Raw genomic sequence first — 24,206 nt, 5'->3', positions numbered from 1 at the left:
TAGGCTAGAACACTTTTGGGATCTTGTAACCAAAGTTCTTGATAGAAAATTATTTTTCCAGATGCGGGTGGGAGCGTTGCCCTTAAATTCATTTGTAGCCCAGTGGGAACCCCAGAAAAGTAATTTATGTTCCTTTTGCAAATCCCAGGTGGAAACATTAGTGCATATGTTTTTTGTATGCCCTGCTTATTCGGCCCCGAGGCGTGTGTGGTTGAAACCCGTTTGCCAATTATTGGGTACTAGACAGAGTGTTGAAGCAGGAAGGCTCCTTCGCACCTGCACTGACCCGGTAATTGTCGTGGCGGTTGCCAAATTTCTGGGGTGGGCATGGATTATAAGAACTAAGAGTAACAGATAGTAAAGTCAGACATCTGGTATGTTATACCCAATGATCTTTTTACCATATGCTTTTTTAAAACTTGTAAATATTTTAAGTAGATTCGCTTTTACACTGTTTCTTGTTAAATTATTTGTGTATTTTGTACCTGTACTTGTTTTGTCTCGCTTTTATGACTTTTGTCGAATAAAGCTGTTTGGATTGGATTGGATTGATAGCCTCTGTTTTCTTTTCGTTCTACAGCAGGTTTGGTCTTCAGTAAATAGCCATGTCGGCTAAAGCCATCTCCGAGCAGACCGGGAAGGAGTTCCTTTACAAATACATCTGCACCTCAGCAGCTGTGCAGAACCGCTTCAAGTATGCTCGGGTAACCCATGACACTGAATGGGATAGGCTGGTCCAGGAGCATCCCTGGCTGTTGACAGAGGTGAGAAGATGATGAAAAATGAGACATTCCTCCAGTGATGCTGTATAACCCTTCATGCGTTATCTTCTTAATCCCTCCCGTCAGTGTAATTCTCCAACCAAGTCTCCATCTGTCTTCTTGCCCAAGATCCTCTGTAGGTCTTTTTCCCAATACTTATGCCCAGAAACATATCCCGCCCTTCAAAAACAACCTTCACACATTTTTTTTCCTTCTAGATCGTCTTGTAACATCCTTCACCATAACCTTCACCAGTCCTAGAACAGCTTCCACACAAGCTGTTTGCCATATCCTGTAGCATTCTTCATGCTGACTCTGAAAGTTTGATCTTCTCTCTGTCCTTGTGCCCAAGAATCTCCCGGTCCTTAGAATTCGTCTCTGCAGATCTCATGCCAGAGAATCTTCCCTGTCCTTTTCCAAGCTCTTGTGATTAAGGATCTTCACGGTCCTCTTGCACGGGGTTCTCCACACACTTCTGCCTGAGTACTTTCTCCTCTCAGTGCCCGAGGACCTCCCACTGTCCTCTTTCAACACCATCCACCCAGGCTTTACTGCCCAGTCTTGTACCTTCCTTGGCACATGCTGATACCTCCATTCTGTAATACCCTTCGTGCTTCCTTTTGCTTCCCTTTGACCACTACCATCACCCAAATCCTGTAAAATATTTAACACCGGCTTCCTTGTCCTGTAACATCTTTCATGGACACCCTTTCCCTCTCACCCCTGTAAAATACTTCTTACAGACTGCAGAATCCTAAACAGTCCAGTAAGTGGTTGGATAATAACACAATAGAAAAGACTCCTACAAATGTGACCTGTTTCTTTTGAAATTTACTGTATTGAAATTGCATTTATATATCGCTTACTACCCCTGACAGTGCACTGAGGCGCTGTATGGCGAATAGCACTCTACCCGGGATCCCAAAGTTAGTGTTCAACCGTTGGTTATTAGGGTTAGTCTTCCATGCTAAAGGAAACCATTCCATGCATTGTCTCCAGTTTCTTCGTGGTAATTAATGACTTGGGTGTGATCTTTAGAGGGGGGCTGTTTGAGAAGCATATGCTTGCTGGAATTAACAAATTGTGTTGCAGGGATATAGTTTAAAAGAAGAGGGATTAAGACGGATAGGAATGAGATTTAGCGTAGTCAATCTGCACAGTCAGTGTTTCATGCAGGATTTTTAGCAAACCGAGCCAGTGGAGTTTTTTTGCCACTGACTCCTTCTCAGTGAAATTGCTCTCCCTCCCTCGCAGCTCCACCATTAAGTGAGGCCTTCCCCCAAGCCCCTGCACTCTCGAGTGTAGGTGTTCGAGACCCTCCTCCACGCGCAGGTTTCACCTGCGCCGCATCCCTGGATGGTCCAGTGGACCTGTCTCCATTCTCTTGCTCCGCTTTTTCTCTCCTTTTCATTCATTTTTTCCCCTCACTTCTATCTCCCCCTTCACTCTCCTTCTTTGTCTTTCCTCCATTTTTCACTCGTTTTCTAAACCTCTCAATCTCCCCCTTTCTCTCCTGTGTCCTCTGTCTTTCCTCTACTCTTTCTTGCACTTTTGCTGCCTTATTTGCACTTTTCTCTTTTTGCCATTCCTTTTGCCTTTTTCAGCCCGTTTTTCCCTGCCGCTGCTGCCCCCGCGGCCCCTCCCACCCAGCATAACCAGTGCGACCGGCCCAATCCAGCTCCCCTCCCCAATCCAGCTCCCCTCCCCGCCTCCCAGCTGTCCAGCCCGCCCCGACCCCTACTTAATGGCGGCCGGGGCGCCAAAGGCAATCTCGTCTGCGCCTGTCCGCGACCCGACTGCGACCAGCGCCAGGAACCCTGGATCTCTGCACCGTCAAAGCTACGACCAGCGGTACTCCACGCTCTCAACCCAGGCTGCAACAACTGCAAGCTAGCATCACCAGCTGACACCCACAGACCCTTCAGCTGTCACCGCTGCTGGTACACTTGCAGCACCGCCAAGACCACTGACCCAGCGCAATCCGCCCGCAAGAACACAACCGAACCGAAGACCCTGCAATGCATACTGCTCATCGTCCGATCCCTCCACAAACACGCCACTGAAATCTGGAACCTCCTCGACAGCACTATCCCGGACGTAGCATTCTTTACCGAAACCTGGACCACCACCACCTCTGGACCGGACATCGCCATCGCCATTCCCCAAGGATACAAGATCTCCAGGAAGGACCGCCTCACCCGCCCGGGAGGAGGAATCGCCATTGTCCACAAATCCACCCTCCGCCTGAGCACACTCTCCGACGAGCCCACAGACCTAATGGAACAACTTCATTTCAAGATACTGGCTAGCCCTACCTCCACCCTCCGAGGAACCCTCATCTACTGACCCCCCCCCCCCGGCCTCGCCCCCCTGGACCCCACGAACTTTTCGGCAACTCAATCACAGACATCATCTCGCCGCATGCCATCTCATCCACCAACTACACCCTACTGGGAGACCTCGACTTCCACCTCGACAACCAACTGGACCCAGCACGACATCCCTCCTGGACAACCTCCACAACATTGGACTCCGCCAGATCGTGACCGAACCCATGCACTCAGCAGGACACACCCTCAACCCCCTCGTCACAACAGGAAACTCCATCACCTTCAGCCACACCACCGAACTCCCATGGACTGACCATCAATGCGTCCACTTCACCTTTGAACACCCACCATCCACAGACACCAGCACCTGCTCCCTCGAAGAAACTGGACCAGAATCATCACTGACGACCAGCAAACCTCCTCACTCAGCAACTCCACCCCAACCATCGTGGAAAACGTCGACGCCAACACCGCAGCCTGAACCATGCACAGATGGATCTCCGACCGTGCCAATGCCATAGCCCCCCTCAAGAAAAACACCCACGCCAAGAAAGCTAGATGGTTCACCACTGTACTTCGAGAGTCCAGTCGCATTTGCCGCCACCTCGAAAGGCCTGGAGGAACATCAAATCCACAGAAGCCCACAACAACTTCAGAGCCGCCACCAACTCATCAGAAAAACTAGGAAAAAAGCGATTGAAGACAATCTCCACTCATGCACAGAACAGCAAAGAACTATTCAACATCAAGGAGTTCGCCCAACCCACCAGCGAGTCCACCGACATCCCTCCCTCACAAGACCTCTGCGACAAACTAGGCACCTTTTTCTACCACAAAATCAAGAGCATCTACGACCACTTTGACGAAGATAACCAACACACTGAACCCTCAGCAACCACCCCGACACCCTGAATCCAGTGATCGACAACTGGACAGCCCTCGCTACCGAAGACACACTGAAGACTATGAAGTCAATCCCCCACGGACCCCTGCCCCCACCACATTTTCAACAGAGCCGCCGACACCATCGCACCCATGCTCTGCCACACCATCAACCGCTCCTTGGCAACCGCCTCGTTCCCTGACGACTGGAAACACGCTGAGATCAACCCCCTCCTGAAGAAACCCTCCGAGGACCCCACTGACCTAAAAAACTACAGACGCATCTCCCTGCTCCCGGTCCCAACAGCCAACTCGCCACATTCATCAAAGAGCACAACATCCTCGACTCCTCCCAATCCGGCTTCAGAAAAAAACACAGTACGGAAACCGCCCTCCTCGCCGCAACAGACGACATCCGTACCTTACTGAATAAAGGAGAAACAGCAGCCCTCATCCTCCTTGACCTCTCAGCAGTGTTCGACAGTCTCTCACCGCACCCTAATACACAGACTCCACGACGCAGGGATCGAAGACCAGGCCCTCGACTGGTTCCGCTCCTTCCTCTCTGGCAGAATGCAGCGGATCAGACTCCCCCCCCACCCCCCCCCGCCTCAGCCCTTCACTCTTCAACGTCTACATGGCTCCGCTCGCCCCCATCGTCAACCTACGGACTCAACATTGTGTCGCACGCAGACAACACCCAACTCATCCTCTCCCTATCCAATGAACCCAACACCGCCAGACAACTTTCGAGAAGGCATGGAAGCCGTCGCCAAATGGATGAAAAATAGCTGTCTGCAACTAAAAACCCACAAAACTGAAGTACTAATCATGGGCCCAAACCCATACACCTGGAACGACACGTGGTGGCCCCCCCGCCCTCGGAAGCCTGTCCACCCCCACGGACCACGCGTGCAACCTGGGAATCTTCCTGGACTCGGAGCTCAAAATGGACCGCCAGATCAACTCCGTCTCATCCTCCTGCTTCCACACCCTCCCCCTCCTACATAAGACCTTCAAATGGATCCCCCTTGAACACAGACTGTCACTCATGCCCTGGTCACCAGCAGGTTCGACTACGGCAAATCACTCTATGCCGGAATAAACAAAAACCTCACCCACAAGCTACAGAACACCAAAACGCCGTCGTAATACTGGTCCTCAACCTGCCAAGACACTGTCACATCTCCCAGCACCTGCGCACACTCCCCTGGCTCCTCATCGAAGCTAGTCACCTTCAAGATGCTAACCCATGCTCACAAGGCCCTCCATGACATGGGACCAGCATACCTGAATAGCTGACTCAAATTTCACGCACCCCAAAGGACCCTACGATCAGCCAAGCTCTCCTACGCTGTGTTCCCCCTCACCAGAACAACCAGATTGGGAGGCCGCTCCTTCTCCTTCTGCGCGGCAAGAGCCTGGAACGATCTTCCGCTCCACCTCAGACGGATAACATCTCTCCCCATCTTCGCAAGAAACCTCAAAACCTGGCTCTTCGACAGACCCCCCTCCTTGATGGACTGGAACCTGAGAGATATATATATACACCCACCCCCCGGGGTGAGGAGTCGTGCTTAACAAACACCTGATTTGATTTGCACGCAATCTGTGGATGTAAACCTGGAGAAAAACAGTTTTAAATTCTGCTCCAAAGGAACACCGTTTTTAACAGTCTAGCAACACTTATCATTTTTACAGAGGTGTCAGATACTTACCACACTCGAAAAACCAAGCAAAGTGCTAGTTGAGACTCTGTTAAGATGGACCGTCAAGCAGTGTGACTTTAAGCTCATTTCAGAACTTGTAATTACAATTTAACACCACCATCGCCCCATTGTTTGCAACGGAAGCAATACATCCAAACCCAGAAAGACCCCAATGTGTACCTACTACAGCAGTGTAATCAGTTCCATAAAGTAGTGTTAGTTTATGCAAATTAGTTTACACCATACTTAAAGTTGGTGGGTATTTATAGAACATTTACATTACAAATGTAGTTTAAGTATAACAAGGTAGTTTAAACCACTCATGTTTTTCCCCCCTTGCTTCAGAGAGGAATACGCCTGGGGAAGCTTTCACGCTGCTTCCACATAGCTGCCGTCACGCACAAAAAAAGCTTGTGTACAGTCCCACTGGCTCAGGCAACCAATGATGGCCTCTCCTGCAGGGATCAGCTCTTTACCATTTCACAAGGGTGGTTCCCACACTGCTGAACCTTACACCAGCCCTCTCAATACAATACAATGATACGTGCAGTACAATCAATTCATTTTACTCACATTAAAGTTTTAGCTGTAAAGTACGTGATTATCCAGTACTGGAAATCGGCCTTAAAACGTTTTTAAAATAAAAGAATACATTTCTAGTTATGCTTCAGAGATAATGATTAAAGGCCTCCTTTAAATTAAGAAGCCTTGACAAGCAAAGTGGGCTGGATTTAATATGGAAATGCATGCTGCATAATCAAATTTAAGCCAGGAAGAGTGGACAGAGAAAGCTATAATTCTAAAGTAGTCCTTCATTCATTTGAATGCAACCACTTGAGTAGAGGCGGAAAGATATATCCTACAACCAATAACATTCGAGGAGAGATAAATACTGAACTGAGCTAAACCATGATGTGACTGAGAGCCTCAAGCCTGTAAAAAAAAAAAGTTTGAAAAAGGGCAAGCCCAGAGTCCACTCTGTGTATATTGTAAGCAATAGGTGGTCTTTGAAAATGACACAGGTGGGTAACAAGTGACCTTTTTAGGTGGCGGTGTTGTCTCAGTTAACTGTTCTGTAACCGATTTACCAATTGGCAGCTCTTCACCCCAAAAAACGTTGATTGTTTGAAAGTGATATAAATATTTGACATAAGACCAGTCCTCGATCGTCTGATCATTTGATTCACAATTGGAGATTTTCTGATTTTCCACACGTGCATACAGACACCCTGCAGACATTCTACAGTCTGAGTTTCAAAGCAACGGGTCCTATGCCTCCTTCAGCCGCCCAGTGAGTTCATGCAGTCAGTGCTGTACATAAACCTATGAACGCTGTTCCTTCGATCCTCCTATCATATTTGCTTCAACCGTATTCATTCCTAGGGATGGCAGTCCTTTATAATATGAAATAAGGCATTAAAAAGCTCTCCTGCCCTCTGCGCTGAAGTCACCCTTACCATGAATACTTTCTGCAAAGTTAAGCACCGTGTGTCAATTAAATCTACAAATGTATTGTATACCTTGGGCAGGTACACTGGCATCCTACACTTGAGGCATAAAGTCATACAGAAAAACAAAATGTATCTGTTTGTTATGTGATTTGGATATCTCTGAAATTACATCTTGGCCCCATAGTTAACTTTGACTACTATTTACAAAGCTTTGTAGTCACATGCAGTTAAACACGTTTGAGAGTGGTGATGTTGACTATCAGTGCGTTTATATCCGCAAAATCTACTTGAACATGTATAGATGCTCTAACTGTTACAAATGAAGCACCTTTTACTTAGACGTTTTGAGATGCAAGATATGTAAACATGAAAAATAGAGTAACTGGAAGAGGGCAAGGTGGATTGATTCTCGCTGTCATTTGTGATTCTCGGATTAGCAGAAGACCCCTATGCAAAGGGGATGGTGTAGAGAATGTAGCAGTACAGTATGATTGTAGTTGGAAGATGGATACATTTTAATATTGGTGATTTCCACGTATGCAACGATAATCGGAATGGAAGCAGGCTGGTGGGTCGTTTTTAGGTCTCGCCTGACCCAGCGCATGCGCTGGTCTGGCGAGACTTATTGAGAAGGCTCCAAAAAGTGCTACCAGGCCAGCCTAGAGCTACATTGCATGTGCGCGGGTGCGCGGCCCGCTTTTACCGCGATTACTTTTGCGGCCGCACGGCCGCTTTGATGCTTGATCGCAATCACTTTGACGTCCGCTTGGCATAGCCAATAGGTCTCGCTTTTGGGACCTTATAAGTATTTAGTTATGCAACTGTTGCATGGCTAAACACTTAAGGTCCCAAAGGCGAGACCTATTGGCTATGCCAATGCTTGTTAATATTTGCATGTTTAGGATATCGGGCAGGCATTCTTGGCCGTCCTCTTCTCAACCATTATAATATTTAATGTTTGTATTTTTATTTAAAAAGTAGGTGCCATGACCATCTCTATAGTTTATAGTGATAGTTCCTAATGACATTTCTGGTGGTTTTTGTTTTATTGTTCTTTCTTCCCTACGCCCTGTCTTCAGCCTCTGGTTGTGAAGCCCGATCAGCTCATCAAGCGACGCGGGAAGCTTGGCCTGGTCTGTGTTAACTTGAATTTGGATCAGGTGAAGAGCTGGCTCAAACCGCGGCTCGGAAAAGAAACCACAGTGAGTAAATGGCATCGGTGATTGGACGTACGGGGAGTGAAGGGGCTTGGCCGTTAAGGGGGGTGGGGGGGTGGGAGAGGTTTAGGTGAGAGTGCAGCGCTCATGGCCAGAGGTGGGGTAATAAAATAGGAAGGATTTCAATAGATGGGTTAGAGTAGGTAACATGGCAGGGGTGTCCAGGACACTGAGGTCAGGGAAGGGTCCAGGGCAGGAGGGGATTATGGGAAGGTGAAGAGGATTGAGAGCAGGGTAAGGAAATGATCTAGATTTGGGCCAGGGAAGGGTCTTGTGCAGGGCAGGGTTTCTGGAGGGAGATTTATATCATGGGATGATATGCAGTATAGCTGAGATGTGGGAGAGACTAGGGCAGATGTGACAAAGGATGGGAAAGAATGGTCCAGGGCACTGGTGGCTGGTGATTTAAAACAAACCTTTTTTTAAAACTTTTGGTAAATAAAGACTTTGATATGCCTAATCTAATGTCCTAGTAGTACTATATATTATTGTGAGATATGATTCTGATGTGTCATTGCCTTTTTTTCGCAGAATAGAGTAGAAGTTCAGATGTGCACAGTCTTGGCATAGTGTCTGCCATTGTGACTTGTTCCCGGATGATTTGATGTTACCCTGGAAACAAAGTGACGTGGTAGACCTTGGTAGACCTTGGCATAAATTGAGAGAAGATAGTGGGGGAGAGCATGGAAATTCTGTCCCTGGACTTGAGTTATGATATGACTGACGCGCTTGCTCACCGCTGGGCTCTAGACAGGGGCCTGCCCTAATGTACTTGTCCACAGATGAAGTACAAAACGGGATCTGGCAGCTGCTGTGAGCGATAGGTTAAAACGACTCTACTTCGTATTCTGTGATAGGAGCGGAAAGGTGGCAATGGATCAAAAGCTTTAAAATTCCCATTTATTTTCGTGGGCTGATATTTTTATAAAAATATCAAATGTTCTTGTTTTTTTGGTAACAGATCAAATCTGAACACTGCACACAGTGGTTCACAGTAAAGCCATCTAGGGTAACATCGGCGACATAGGTTTGAATTTTAATATCCATTGTCATCTTGCCCAGGCCAAAAAAAGCTCACCATCTTCCCCCAGATTTGACCCCGTTTTTGGGAACATTGCTGTGTGTCGTGGACCGTTAAGACAGTCACTGGTCTAGTATACTAAGCAGTCGCTAATCTTATAAGCATGTGTTAAAATAACGTAGTACTTCCAGACAATATGATTCCTCAAGGATTTATTCCTTAGTTCCAATATGCAACCCTCACGAACCTTGATCCGGCATCAACTGCCAAAACCAGGTTCTAACATCAACTACATCATCCTGAATATAGAACATTACACATGTAACATAACGTGGTCAACATTCCTTTTAACTAGTATTGGCAAAACCATAACACATCTTCCCCCCCAAAGAAAACTAAAAAAAAAATAAACTAACATGTTTCCATATCGCATCTTCCCCCCAAAGAAAACTAAACAAAAATAAACTAACATGTTTCCATATCGACAATCCTTAATAGAAAATAAAAACAACCAGAACACCTAAAATTAATAAACATTTCAACCTTGTCACAATTATCTATGAGTATGCATGACATAACCTTAATGCCCCCAGGTTCAGTTCTAGATCTGTCAACTCCAATATTACAATTATTTTGGAACATACATGACATAATCCTTATGCCATATAGGCCTAGACCTAAACCTATCAAGATTCCTGCCAGTGTTGTCTATGATGGTCCACACACACGCGTTGGGAAAGTCTAGAATGTTGATTTGAAATGCTCACCAATCTTGACATACTCCAAACATCCCCAGAATCCAAAACGACCACATTTTTCTTGACTTCAGAAATCACAAATGGACCCATAAATCTAGAATGTCCCTTTGTTACAAATCCAGGCCTTCTGACAAGAACAGTGTCCCCAGCTTTCCATGCAATTTGTCTGGTACAATGTTTCTTGTCAAAATTGGTTTTATATTTGTTTTGATAATTTCTTCTATTTATACTCATTTCAACAACAGAAGGTTGATCATGAGTAGAAGTATCCAATTTCATCCAAACAGGATTCAACTTACAGTGTGGCTTTCTACCCCTCAATACAGTAAAAGGTGCTACTCCTGTTACAGTATTCGGTGTAACTCTATGTGCCCACCATGTTTCTCTCAAAGATACTTTAACAGACTCCATATTCAATAAGGCTCTCTGAGCACAACTCTTGACAATTTTATTCATGCTCTCAGCCAACCCATTAGCTTGAGGTGAATATAGAGCAGTTTTAAAATGAATAATCGCCAAACTGGCAAGAAATTGCTCCATTTCAATAGACACAAATTGTGCCCCATTATCCGTGATAAGTGTCTTTGGAATCCCTTCTCTAGAAAACTCGTCCTTAAGAAATTCAATTACCACTTTACTATTCACAAATGGGACACATTTTGTTACCACCCACTTGGAAGTGTAATCCACCAGCACTATTACATACCTCTCATCATGAGATAGCATCTCAAACGGACCAGCAATGTCTAAACCTAGCTTAGTCCAAGGCTCAGCAGGTATCTCAACAGGTGAGATTGGTGCCGTGAAAGTCTTCTTAGATTTATCACTATTTGCACATTGATAACAATCCTTAACTAAATTCTCAACCTCATGATCCATTCTTGGCCACCAATACCATTGACACAACCTATTCTTGGTTTTGTTACGACCTAGATGCCCTTCATGAGCCAAATTGATCAATTTACTCTTCAACGCATCAGGTGCAACAACACGTTTCCCTCTTAAAATTTTATCATCAACAATGCTTAACTCATCTTTCACATTAAGATAATTCTCCATAGAGACAGACAACATTTTCCTATCAGGCCAACCACTCACAATGAATTTTTTTAAATCAGTAATATCCTTATCCTTTGCATAAGCTTCACTCCATTCTTTATCCTCAAGAGCGGCTTCACAAACCCAATTGATATTTGTCAAACCTGAATCTACATTATCAATATGAATAGGTAACCTAGACATACAGTCAGCCATGCAGTTCTTAGAACCTGGAACAAACTCAACCACAATGTTGTAAATTGACAAGCCATCTACCCACCGTGCAATTCTGGGCGAAAAAAATTCCACATCTCTAGAGGAAAAAATCTTTGACAGAGGTTTATGATCCGATCTTACCGTAAAAGGTATTCCCCATAAAAAAAATTTGAAGTGAAGAACAGCCCAGAACACTGCGAGTGCCTCCCGTTCAATAACAGAATATCTCTCCTCAGCATCCCTCAGTGCACGTGAAGCAAAAGCAACCACCTTCTAATCACCATCAACCACCTGAGAAAGTACAGCACCTAACCCAGAAATACTTGCATCGGTGAATAAAATTGTTATTTTATTCACATCAAAGTTACCTAAAGTAGGTAATTTCGAAATGCATTGCTTCACACATTTAAAAGCCTGTTCACACTCATTCGACCAACCGAACGGAGTACCTTTTTTTAAACAAAGACCTCAAAGGTAAAGAAATAGAAGCAAAGTTCTGAATGAACTTTGAACAAAACTCAGCTAATCCTAAAAAAGAACGCATTTGATCTTTGTTAACTGGCTCAGGGGCTTCAATTATGCTCCTAGCTAGTTCAATCTTTGGACTAATCCCTTCACCAGAAATTGTATGACCAAGATAAGTTACTGATGTAACCCTAAATTTACACTTCTCTTTTTTAATCACCAAACCAGCAGACTGTAGTTTCTCAAGAACTTTCCAAAGAATGGCATCATGCTCTTCCAAATCCTTACCATACACTAAAATATCATCTTGAAAAATGAGAACTTTGTCTATACCCAGCAAAACCTGCCTCATCACTCTCTGAAAACATGCCGCCGCAGATGCAAGCCCAAAAGGCATTCTCACAAATCGAAAAGCACCCAACGGTGTCACAAATGAAGTCAAATGCTTCGAGTCAGGATGTAACTTGACCTGGTGGTAAGCAGAGGACAAGTCCATTACACTAAAAATGTTGGCATCTTTTATCAAAGTTTCAATGATATTCGGTAACGGTTGTCTGTCCACCCAAATGAATTTATTTAAACCTCTCAAATCTGCACACAACCGAATCTCCTTACCACCATCTTTTGGTGCCAAAACTACCGGAGCCAATCACTCCGAACTTTCAATTTCTTCAATGACTCCTCTCTCTTTGAGTTTCCTTGACTCACCCTCCAATGGTCCCATCATCATATTTGGAACCTTTCTTACCTTAGCCACAAAAGGTATAGCAACATTCTTCAAAATTATTTTATGTTCAAAGTTCTTTTTAAAAGTCCAAGACTATTGCTGAAGACAGCAGGAAATCTCTCACAAATATCAACCGGTAACATCTCCCTAGAAAGCAAACTAACTTTTTGCTTACTATTAGGATTAAGTGTGATTCCCATGTCTCTCTGATGTCTCCATCCTAGGAGATTATCCCCTCTCTTTGCCACATAGACTTTACCTACAGTCTCACGATCTTCAAATTGAATTCTTTTGACACAATAGCCCAGGACATCAATTTTAACACCACCATAACCTACCGGATTGATGTCTGACGGTAGTAATTCCACATTTTCCACACCAAATGCGTCCGACCAGTTCTTGTCACCAATCATTGTGTAAGGTGACCCAGAATCAGCCGACACTATTATTTTTTTATCTCCAATGGTGATCTCACATTCAGGCATCTCAATTGGATCAACATCTACACTGCCATCCTCACGTAAACTAGAAATTATTCTGATCTCATCACCTGTATAATTCACATTTTGTTGTTTTACCGTCCGACATACACGAGCATAATGACCTTTCTTCCCACATGTCTTGCAAGTCGCAAATCTAGCAAAACAACCTGGACTATTTGTCCAGTGCCCTTCACTCCCACACCTAAAACATTTGGGAACATTGGGTTTGCTATCAGGAGCACTGTACACCTTTTTCTTTTCAAATTTTCTTTCACCATCTTTACAAACTGGTGTACCATTTTTCTTGTCTATCAACTCTATTAATTTCATTTACAGAAGACTCAGTGGTTGTGCTCTCCTTGTCCACACTATCCTTACATTTTTCCTCCCGCATCTCACGTACCCACATACTGGTATTTTCCATACCCTCTATAATAGAGACAGCATCCTTCAAACACGTATTTTTACTTAAAAGTTTTTCTTGCACTTTTACATTGTTAGTGCATCTCACAATTTGGTCTCTGATTAATGAATCAGTAAGATGTTCAAACTCACATGTACGAGCTAACGTTTTAAGTGCCGCCACATAACTACTAATTTTTTCCGTCTTGCCTTGAACCCTAGAGAAGAATTTATGTCTTTCTAAGACCACATTAATATGCGATCCAAAGTGTTTCTCTAACATTAATACCGACATATCATACACATTGTTAGGTTCACCACCATCGTTACCAATTTCAATCAAATCGAGACTTTCATAAATACACCTGCCTTCAATGCCCAAGTTGTGCAGAAGAATGGCTTGTTTACGAAAAGCAGAGAATTTCTCGCCACCAATGGCCACCAGGTAAGAATCAAAAATCAGTTTCCATCTTTTCCAGGGCAACACAGGATCCCCCTTCTCGGACAAAAAATTAGGTGGTTCTGATGAAGTGGCCATAGTGAATTCAAAATAGTTAGTATGTAGGAAAAACGAGAAGGAACAAAAACCAAAAAAATGATGTCAGTTTATTATATATATATATGCTACGACGACTTTTATTTTCTTAATCTTCAAGTTCCAATAGTGTGTGCATTACTGTGTGCACAGAAGTCAAAATCCAATAATTTTACCTCACACCCCTCGATGTTTCTTCACTTCCAACGTCAATTTACACCCAAACGCTGTGAAAACTGACAAAAACGAGATAATGAAGGGTTAAAATGGCCGCCGCCGTCAGTACGTCATCACGTTGGACTAATGAAGAGTGAGCAGACTAGATGTTGTATCCCAAGATGCACTGGTTCACAGAGACAGTTGACTCACCGATACGTCATCATTCTGCCCTCCACTCGACAGTGTACACATCGCCGGATCACAGGTCAGTTCCAGCGTTAATCGCGTCAAAATAGACCTTGACTCGTACCAAGTAACACGCACAGCCCGCAATGAATGAAATGACTTAATCCATGTCGGATCTCTCCCCGCTTGTCATGTTATAAAACACAAACACAGTACCTTAACGTTTGCGTTGTATTTTGAATTCCGTACTTCTCAAAGGAATGCAGACAATCGTGGGTAGCGCGAAATCCGACACTTAGCCTTAACGATTCGCCGAGGAAGCGCCGATGAGTAACAGCATAATAGTATGGATATGAAGTTCCATTTATTTCTTTTCTTCTTCTCCCCGCATAGGTTCGTTTTCCTTTGTGTAGGGTTGTCACAGCAAATCGTCGCCAATGTTAAAATAACGTAGTACTTCCAGACAATATGATTCCTCAAGGATTTATTCCTTAGTTCCAATATGCAACCCTCACGAACCTTGATCCGGCATCAACTGCCAAAACCAGGTTCTAACATCAACTACATCATCCAGAATATAGAACATTACACATGTAACATAACGTGGTCAACATTCCTTTTAACTAGCATTGGCAAAACCATAACAGCATGCAGCTCCAGGCAGTGCTAACCGGTGCTCGGAAGACTTTGAAACTATGAGCCCGCTTTTACGCGGCTGCCGTTTCATGACTGGTTCTCATTTTGCAGTATCCAAGAGCTTCACTTTCGAATTGTTAACAGTGGTGCATAAAAACCTCGCTTTCTTGGCATAGAGGTTCCTGCGAGATAAACTGCTGTGCCGCCCTCTGGCAATCTTCACTCTACAAGTCAAAGGAAGCTCGGATTTCTAGGTTGTTCCTTTGATTAATAGAGTGGCAAATACAGTTGTTAAGGGTTGGTCAAACATTCTGATTTCTTACAACAATTCTAAGTCTGTAAGAAACCTGTTGACCTTGCGTATCGTGCCATTTGAGCATCTGGACGGAGAAGCTTGTTGGCGTAAGGTTATCTGTGCATTGGCAGGAAGATGGGAGCAGGGTAACATTTATTTTGTGCTTTAGAAAATGTAAACCGGTGCAGCTGTTAGTTGAAGCAAGAGATTCTCTACTTAAACGTCTCCGTTGACTGTGTGCAAAGTATCGCTATTCACTGCTTTAACATGGAATGGATTTGTTAATTTGCTTTTAATCCGAGTCCTTTACACTGCTACATCCTCAGCTCGGATTTGTCTTAAGGCAATTCATTTGGCTATTGGCTGTCTGGGATGTTTTATCAATGCTGTAAGAATAGTTTGTGTCTAGAAAATGAGCTTTCCCGAACGCAGACTGTTCCTACCATGGAACCAATCTCTGAAAACACCAGAACTGTAAGCAACCCCTGTAATTGAGTATTTTTTTCTTTTTGCCTGCTAAATGTAGTATTTTGGGGACCTGCTGTCGAGTGTAAGGCGTATGCAGTGTACTTCTGTGAGGATTTCAAGATTTATAACCGGCTGTGAGCTATTCGTTAACGGTCTTAAGTTTGGTTGCAAATGCACTGTTCAGTTTTGTTGGCCAGAGTAGCCGATCCCCATGGTATTTAAGATAGCAAAGGGTCTCCTCCCTCCAGGGCTGAAATGGGAACTAAAAACAGCCCTGGTGAAGATGTTCAAACCAGTCCCGTTCCCTTCCTACCCTCTCTCTGGCTCGCTTTCCATCCATCCATCCATCCACCCATTTTCTGTCTCTCATTTCCCTCTCCCGCTTTTCGTTGTCTTCCTCGCTCCCTTCTTTACATGTCTACGTTGGTGTGGAAAAAATGCACACTTCTTTCTCTCTTTTTCTGAAGCCCCTGTTGTGAAATTAAACTGGGGGAGACCGGAGAAGGAGAGGTGTTTGCAGCAGCTATGGGCCTTCACAATCCGGCCTCTGATGACTCCAGACCGCTGGGGAAATGCCCGATGGAATAAGCGGCTGGCCACCCTCCATGCAGGCAACTGGTGTATGAGTTTGAGGGCGAACCCTATTGGGCTGCTGCCATTTAAATACCAATTTCATTATGGAGTCTCAGGGATACGCTTGCGCCCGAAGAGAGCAAGAGCCCTAGTCATGTCTCGGAGGGGAGGGGGTAGGGGTAGGAGCAGAGGTAGGGAAAGATGGCGGGCGAGCGTACTGTTTTTAGGTCTCGGCCTGGCGAAAAGCAGTGCATGCGCTGCTCTGCCATGCAGAGGACCTTTTGGAATCGATACGATTCCAGCGTGCACACGGGGGGACAAACAAGACAAAAGATGTGCATGCGGGGATTGGATACGTTACTGGCGGCGTGATACTCTGGGGACTTTTTTTTTCCGCCGCCAGTAAAGCCAGTCCCCGCGTGCACGTCTTCTGTCCGCCCTGTAAAGAGCCCGCGCTTGTTTTACAAGGATTGGCAAGGAACAAAGACTTCCTATCGGGAAGTCGTAGTCCCTGTTCACCATCATTGAGTGAAAGTGCCACATTACACTGGTTTGTCCAACAAAAACTGCACTTGAGTGGGATGTTTCTGATGACAAGGAGCAGATCTAGATCTTTTTTTAAATTTCCAAATCGACAAATGCTAATTGAGGAAAGTGAAAGGTCTTGTTTGCTGGTGCTATGTATAGTGCCCGGGCTTGCAGCTACTGCTTTTCCTACACGCAAATTGTGCACGTTGTGGAAAGATGCATCCGCTGTTTGTCATCTGCTCAAATATTTACATCCTGTCTTTGACACCGAGCAGCTGAAAGAACTCTGTTCACACTGAAATCTAACAATAGCAAAAGTTATGTATAAATAGATGCATGAAGGCCCATTCCTGCCACATCAATGCTCGCGCCAGGCTTAAAATGCGACACAATGAAAATACATAAATGATTATCATGTTTGTTTAGAAATGGGTATCCGTTTTTTTTTTTAATATGTGGATAACGTTTGCAAAATTACACTTATTTTGTGAAATGCATTCCAGTGATCCTACAAATATCTCTGCAAGAGTATAACTTCCCAAGAAAAGTCACAGGAGCTACCAGGTTGACTAGAAAATGTCTCTGCATGTCGTGTTCTAATTAAACCAATCTCCTGCAGGTTATAAAACACTCAAACGTTTGGATTAGGAAAAATAATGAACTTGCACTTTTAATGGTAGTCCTTTAATGTTTAAAGTATGTCTACTACTCGCTACTCTACTACTCGCTACTCTACTACTCGCTACTCTACTACTCGCTACTCACTAATACGCACTACTCACTAATACTCACTCCTCTCTAATACTCACTCCTCTCTAATACTCACTCCTCTCTACTCTACTCCTCTCTACTCTACTACTCTCTACTCTACTACTCTCTACTCTTCTACTCTCTACTCTTCTACTCTACTCTCTCCTACTCTCTCCTACTCTCTCCTACGTCCTTTAACTGCCCCGCAAACTAAGTTCCCTGTGCCAACTTTTAAAGGGCACGATAGGGGGTCATTTATTGACTTTATCTTAATCTCCTTCTTTGCAATCATCTTTTCATGGTTTTAACATTGTGGAGAGAATTTAGTGACCATAATCCATTAACAGTTCATATGACGGGCCCATTAACAGTAAAGACTGGTGATGCTTCATCCAGGGTGTACTGAGACCGGATGGCAAGCGTAGATTAAAATGGTCCCAGGTGTCCCCAGATACATTTTACAACGAAGTAAAAGTATCTTGTGCCCACAAGTTTATATTATGTACAACTGTGAGTTCCCTCCCTAATGAGATTCTTGGCGCATATGAGTCAATAGCGCGAAAAGTGGGTGAAACTTTAAGTGTTCCAGCTAGTAGAAATGCCTCACATGGTCCCAGATGGTTCGACTCCCATTGCTCCAAAGCAGCAAGGAGGTTGAGGGAACCTCTGTCAGCCAAACCTAGAACTCAATCTGAGGTATGTGCTTGTCGAAAGGAATGTAAGGCAGCCCTGGCCATACGGAAAGGTGTCCTGAAGGAAGAGGCTTGGAGGGAGCTGATTGACTCCAGAACCTCGAGCTGTTCCTGAGAGTGCTTGAGTGTTGTGAATCGGCCCCTTTTTGATCAGGAAGGGGGGGGGGGGCCTTGGATTCACACATTAGAGGAGGAGTGGGTGCTTCACTTTAAATCTATGTTTGATTGCCCTCTTGAGCTTAATCCCCAAGAAAGCCGGGATATAAAGGACCCTGTAATAACTTTTGAAAGGGGTGAGGTCATGGCAGGTATTATTTAGAAATCTGTTTATTGAGTTTACAGGTGGAATCACACATTACATCATATTTAATCAGGGAGCATCGTTACATACATCACTCGGCAAGTGTCAGTGCACAGCCCATGTAGTCCGGTTGCGCTACATGACCTGAATAGTAAGCGGCTGCGTCCAAATATACCACCCGTGAGGTGCTGGGCAACCCTGCTCGCCATGCGTGATGCTGTGGCCGCAGACCTGGTGGAAAGCATCCGCTCACCATCTCCTGTATCAGTCACGTGCAAATCCCGGTGCATCCCAAACAGTTATACAAACAGTGCTAAACTCCCCGCTCAGTGGCCGGGTAGCTGTCTCCCCGACAGCCTAGCAACCAAAACAACTTCCAACAGCAGCTCGCAAGGCCTAGTCTAAACGGCCCCTCCCTTCTGATCCCCGTCAGATTCCAAACTCTCCAGCCCCCCCCCCCCCCGTCAGGACTAATTCAAGCCCTAAAATTCGGTCCGCAACATGCACTGGCCTCACTTCTAAGCCTGCCACACCCACCAGTGCAGCATCTCCACCAGGCTGGCCGCTCCCCATTACCTAGCGCGGCTCCGACATCACCTCCCTGCCATCACCCGGGGTCACCTACTCCGAATGCAGCAAAGTCTGCAGCATCTCCCCCCATTGGGATGCGATGGGCGTCACTCTCAGGCCCAGAGTCTCCTCCCGCCGAAGTGCCACCTCCTCTGCCTTTGCCCACGCCAGTAAAGAGCTACGCCATGCTCGCACATGCGGCGCCGCGTCTGCCTTCCAGCGTTTGGTGATAAGTCGCTTAGCCACTATGATTCCCAGATCGAGAAATCGGGAGGCCACCTTAGCCGGGGATGGCCGGTGAAAGAGATGTAGCAAATAAGTGGGCCACTCAGACGGAATGTCCCGGCCCGTGCACCTGCGGAGTTCCCTATGTATCGCCTGCCAGTACATTTGTAGTGCTGGGCAGCCCCACAGCATGTGGAGCAGATCGGCGCCAACCACTGCGCAGCGGGGGCAGCATGCGTCTACTCGAGAAAAAACTTATTTATGGCAGCCGGCGTAAGGTAGGCCCTGTGTAGGACAAAAAACTGTATTTGACGAAATCTCATGTTTCGAGGTATCCTCCTCGGCCCCTGCAGCACCCTTTCCCACTCTTTATCTACCATAGGGCGGACAAGATCTCCCTCCCACTTCTCGCGTAGTGCCTCTAGGCTGGACGCCGCGTGTATCCGCAGGGCCGCAGCAAACCATCTGATTAGATGCCCCCTCGGCCCATGACATGGAGGTATTGCAGCACTAAGTGCTGCTCCGGCTCTTCCCGTAAGTCCCCCCAATGACCCGCCAGAGTCTCTATCAGAGCCCGGTGTCGGAGAAACTGGCCCTGCGCCAGCCCCGTCTCCTCCGCCAGGGTCGCGAACGGTAGAAGGCCCCCTTCCTGGAATAAGTCCGCCAGTGTGTGTATATCCGCCGCGTGCCAATCCCTAAGTTCCGCAGCACCAAGCGTGCCTCGCCCGCAGGGGGAACCCTCCAGAGGAATGGCCGGGGCGTATGGGATCCTGGCTCGTGTCAGCCGGAGGCATCGACGGTAGCATTTATACGCCACCACTAGCAACAGCGGTCCGGGCTTGTGCGCGCTAGTCGTCGGGTGGAAGATTCTAAGGAGTTCCGTCAACGCCAGCGGCGGGTTCACCACCGTCGCTGTGTCCTCACGGCATCTGTCAGCCAGCCAGCGGGCCACCCATTGCAGCTGCGCAGCCAGATAGTAGTGCTCAAGACACGGCATCCCTAGTCCGCCCTGGCCAACAGGAAGACACAGTTTCGGCAGCGCGACCCTGTGGCGCGCCGTTCCCCATATGAAGTCACGGAGGGAGCGCGTGAAGGGCGTGAAGAAAGACACCGGTATGTATACTGGGAGGTTGGCAAAATAGTACAGCAACCGGGGCAGCACTACCATTTTAACTAGCGCTATTCGGCCGGTCACCGAAAGGGCAAGTGTGCTCCAGAACGCCATCTGAGCTCGGACCGCTGTCACAGCACGCTCCAGGTTACCCTCCACCAAATCCGCAGAGCGGCGATATATCTGGACACCCAGATAGCGAAAGGTGTCCGGTTGCCATTGGACCCGCACTCCGCCAAGGTGGTAGTCTGGGTCTTGGACATCGTCCCGAAAGGCGAACAGACAGGATTTAGCGGCGTTGACTCGCAGGCCGGAGAGCTGTTCAAAGGTGCGTAGGATGCAGTCCAGCCGCGCCGGGACAGCAGACACGTCCCTGACATAGACCAACAGGTCGTCCGCATAAAGGGACACCTGGTGAGTTGCGTCCCCCAGCGGGATGCCATCCGCTAGCTCGCTACGGAGTGTCGCCGCTAACGGTTCCATGGCAAGCGCAAACAGGAGGGGCGACAACGGTCATGGCAGGTATTATAGGGCTATCTATTAATAAAGCGCCAGGCCCAGATGGGATCCCCCCAGATTTTAAGTCTGACCCCCCCTCCCCCCTGTTCTGGGCCCCGATTCTGGAGGCAGTATTTAATGCAGCGGCAAAGAATGTCTGTCCCCAGTCTTGGGCCTCTTCCACTATAGTCCCTGTTTTCAAGAAGGGCAATAGAAATGGTACCTACTGTTATAGACCGATCTCGCTCATTGATTCAGTGGTCAAAGTGGTAGGACATATTCTTTTACAGAGACCATCAACATGGGCAGAGCAGCATGAGATCATGTCGGACGTCCAGTATGGATTCCGGCCGGAATGTTCTATCGTTGCTCAGTGTCTTAATTTATGTATGATACTGAGCAAATATACTGTTGCTCGCCCCGAAACTATCCATCTTGCCTTCATGGACTTGTCATCTGCGTTTGACTGTGTCAATAGGGCCAAACTGTGGCAGTCCATGAGGCCAATGGGGGTGGAGAACAGCATTGTTCATTTTCTCGAGGACCTGCATATATCAACCAAAGCTAATGTTAGGTTCTCACAGGACTTGCAGTTAACTAGGGATTTTGAGATTAAGAGGGGAGTCCGGCAAGGATGCATTCTGGCGCCTTTTTTATTAAATTTTTACATAAATGAATTGGATAGTGCATTAAGAGCAACTGAAGTTGGTTACCCCTGTGTAGGGCGGCGTGGCATCCCAGTCCTGTTATATGCGGACGACGCTGTCCTCTTATCTAGGACTGAATTAGGTTTGCAATCCCTTTTAACTACTTTCTACAGATTAATGACTGATTGGGACTTTGCAATTAACAATGCCAAGTCCTACGTCATGAAAGTGGGACAACATTTGAAAAAGTTTCCATTTTAGTGTTGGCCCCGCTAAGATCTCCCGCACGAACGTATTTTCCTACTTAGGGGTTCTTTTTGACGACCAACTTAAATGGGGTCCCCTCATTTTGAGGAAAAAAGGGGATCTGGCTCGGGTAAACACAGCAATTTTTAATTTTGCCTCTAAAATAGGGAAGAAACCAACAGGAGCTATGTTGCAAGTTTATCAAGCCAAAAGTTTGGCCATAGCTACCTATGGTAGTGAAATTTGGGGATATACTGCCGCAGATTCCCTCCAGGTAGTGGAGAATGATTTTTTTTTTAAACGTTTACTATGTGTTCCGCGTGGAACTTCTAATTTAGTGGTCCACGAGGAACTGCGGGGGGGGGGTCCCCTACCTAAGCGATGGTCTTGCTCTGCGACCCCTGATTTTCTGGCTAAAGTGCTGGCTGAATAAAGATTTAACTCTCAACCATTTGATTTTAAGAGAGGGTGCATGTCCCTTGATAACTCAGCCCGTATTCCCTGGCTTGGGTATATTGAAGATAGTTTTGAAGGGATAGGGCGGGGTGATCTATTTTTTAGCCTAATGCTATTGTCAAGAAGGATGTGGAATTAACTAAGATAGCCTTCCTGACTTTAAGGAAAGTGGACAGGGAAGCCAAGGAGGTGCTGAAACCTAGTGTTCGGATGTATTTGATGCTCAAAACAACTCCGATGACGGAACCTTATCTTATGGGGTTTCTGTCAACACATGAGAAGTTTTTATTAACCAGGTTTCGGATGAATCTCTTCCACCTCTTGCTAGCCAGACCTAAGAGTTATAGTAGAGGTCAAGTGCTACTCCCTGCGGCTGCGACGGACAGTCTCCGCAGGACTTGCTGCACTTCTTGTTTTTATGCAAATTGTATGACCCCCTCCCCGCCCCCACCAGGCATTTTCTGGTTCCCATTTTAAAAAGAATGAATTTTAGACCGGTTTGACCTGCCCTTGTGTATCTTCAACTGTTGAAAGAGGACTGCATCTTTTTTATAGTAGGGTTTTTAAAAGCTTCTGTGAAATCTAGCAACGCAACCATCGTTGTTAATTTTTTTTTTTTTTTTTTCAAATGATAAATAATTCCAAATGTTTCCAGTTTTATTTGTTTTTTTTTGGTTCATTTTTTGAAAAAACACCCAAAAAAATAAAATATTAACTTTTTTCTTTTGTATTTTTTTTTTTTTTATCAGAACTACCTTATCTGGTTAAAGAAAGAACTATAATTACAAGGTAATGTGTGAAAGTTTGGTTGAATACATGTATACAGCATGATTGACTGAAAGAATGCATTAGTAGTGTATGGTGAATTTATAGGTGAAGATTTATGAGGAAGTACTGCAGCGTGACACTGCAAGCTCTTTAGCTGCACTGCACTGTGGCACTTCCGAAGCAAAGGGATGTGACATATGTACATGAATATGTTGCAACTCTGTGCTTCCCTCTGCACTGCTGCACAAACTGCAGCCATGCGGTGACACAGGCACCCTTGCACCATGGTGCAAGGATGTCTGTGTCGTGTGGAGATTGTTTTTGTGCAGGAAGATGTCCCTTCCTGCACAAAAACAATCAGTAAAGGCATTTTCCACTTTCAATGTGTGCTGTGGAATGCAGCATGCATTGAAAGAGGGAAAAATGAGGAGAAATGAAAACAATTCTCCTCGTTGCACCTTGCTACACCAACTCTAGGATGGCGTAGCATTCACACACATCTCCAGATTTACGATTACTCATAAATCTGGAGATGTCTTGTTCTATGGGTGTTGCGTGGTAACACCCACAGCAACACCTATGGGACGCCCCTTCAATGCAAAGTTCTGTGTATGAAGGGGTCGTATTTACAAGGAGAGGAAAAAACCACGCTGGGTGGCTTTTCCTCTCCTTGTAAATATGAAGGAGTGCCTGGCGCCATCACTACGTTACAAAAAGTGACGTACTAGTGGCGCAGGGTGCTTGCCCCATAAGTGCTTAGGTATTGGCAGACTGATACAATAAGAACATAGTGCTGGATGGGTGATTGAAGCATTACATGAGACTGACAGGAGGTATCCTACGCTGCATAGGTACTACTTCAGTATTTAATGGAGTGGACCAATAGTATGTATCTGCTTAGATTTGTAGGGATTATGCACAGAATATTTTGTGTGTACTTGTGTTGGTGCCTAGGTCATTTTATAATAACACCACTAGTAACTGGAATGATGACAGTGCTGCAAACAGAGCGAACACCTTATTTAGAAGTACTTGCGTATTGGTGGAGTGATAAGATAAGTAGATAGTGGTAGATAAGTGATTAAAGAAGTGCATGGGACAGA

General features: G+C 45.7%; 1 protein-coding gene across 7 annotated transcripts in view; it reads left to right on the top strand.

The window, feature by feature from the left end:
- The window catches only part of ACLY (ATP citrate lyase), a 463,802-nt gene that overhangs the window by 77,014 nt on the left and 362,582 nt on the right, over positions 1-24,206 (top strand). For all 7 annotated transcript variants that reach the window (XM_085616801.1, XM_085616574.1, XM_085616958.1 and 4 more), the window contains exons 2-3: positions 581-764; positions 8,213-8,335. In XM_085616801.1, the coding sequence (XP_085472927.1) occupies positions 606-764; positions 8,213-8,335 (282 nt within the window). In that variant the 5' untranslated portion in view covers positions 581-605. The remainder of the gene's footprint in view (positions 1-580; positions 765-8,212; positions 8,336-24,206) is intronic.

The sequence above is a fragment of the Triturus cristatus genome, chromosome 1_1, assembly GCF_964204655.1.
Source record: "Triturus cristatus chromosome 1_1, aTriCri1.1, whole genome shotgun sequence".
Lineage (NCBI taxonomy): Eukaryota > Metazoa > Chordata > Amphibia > Caudata > Salamandridae > Triturus > Triturus cristatus.
This window is presented reverse-complemented; position numbering and strand designations above follow the sequence as displayed.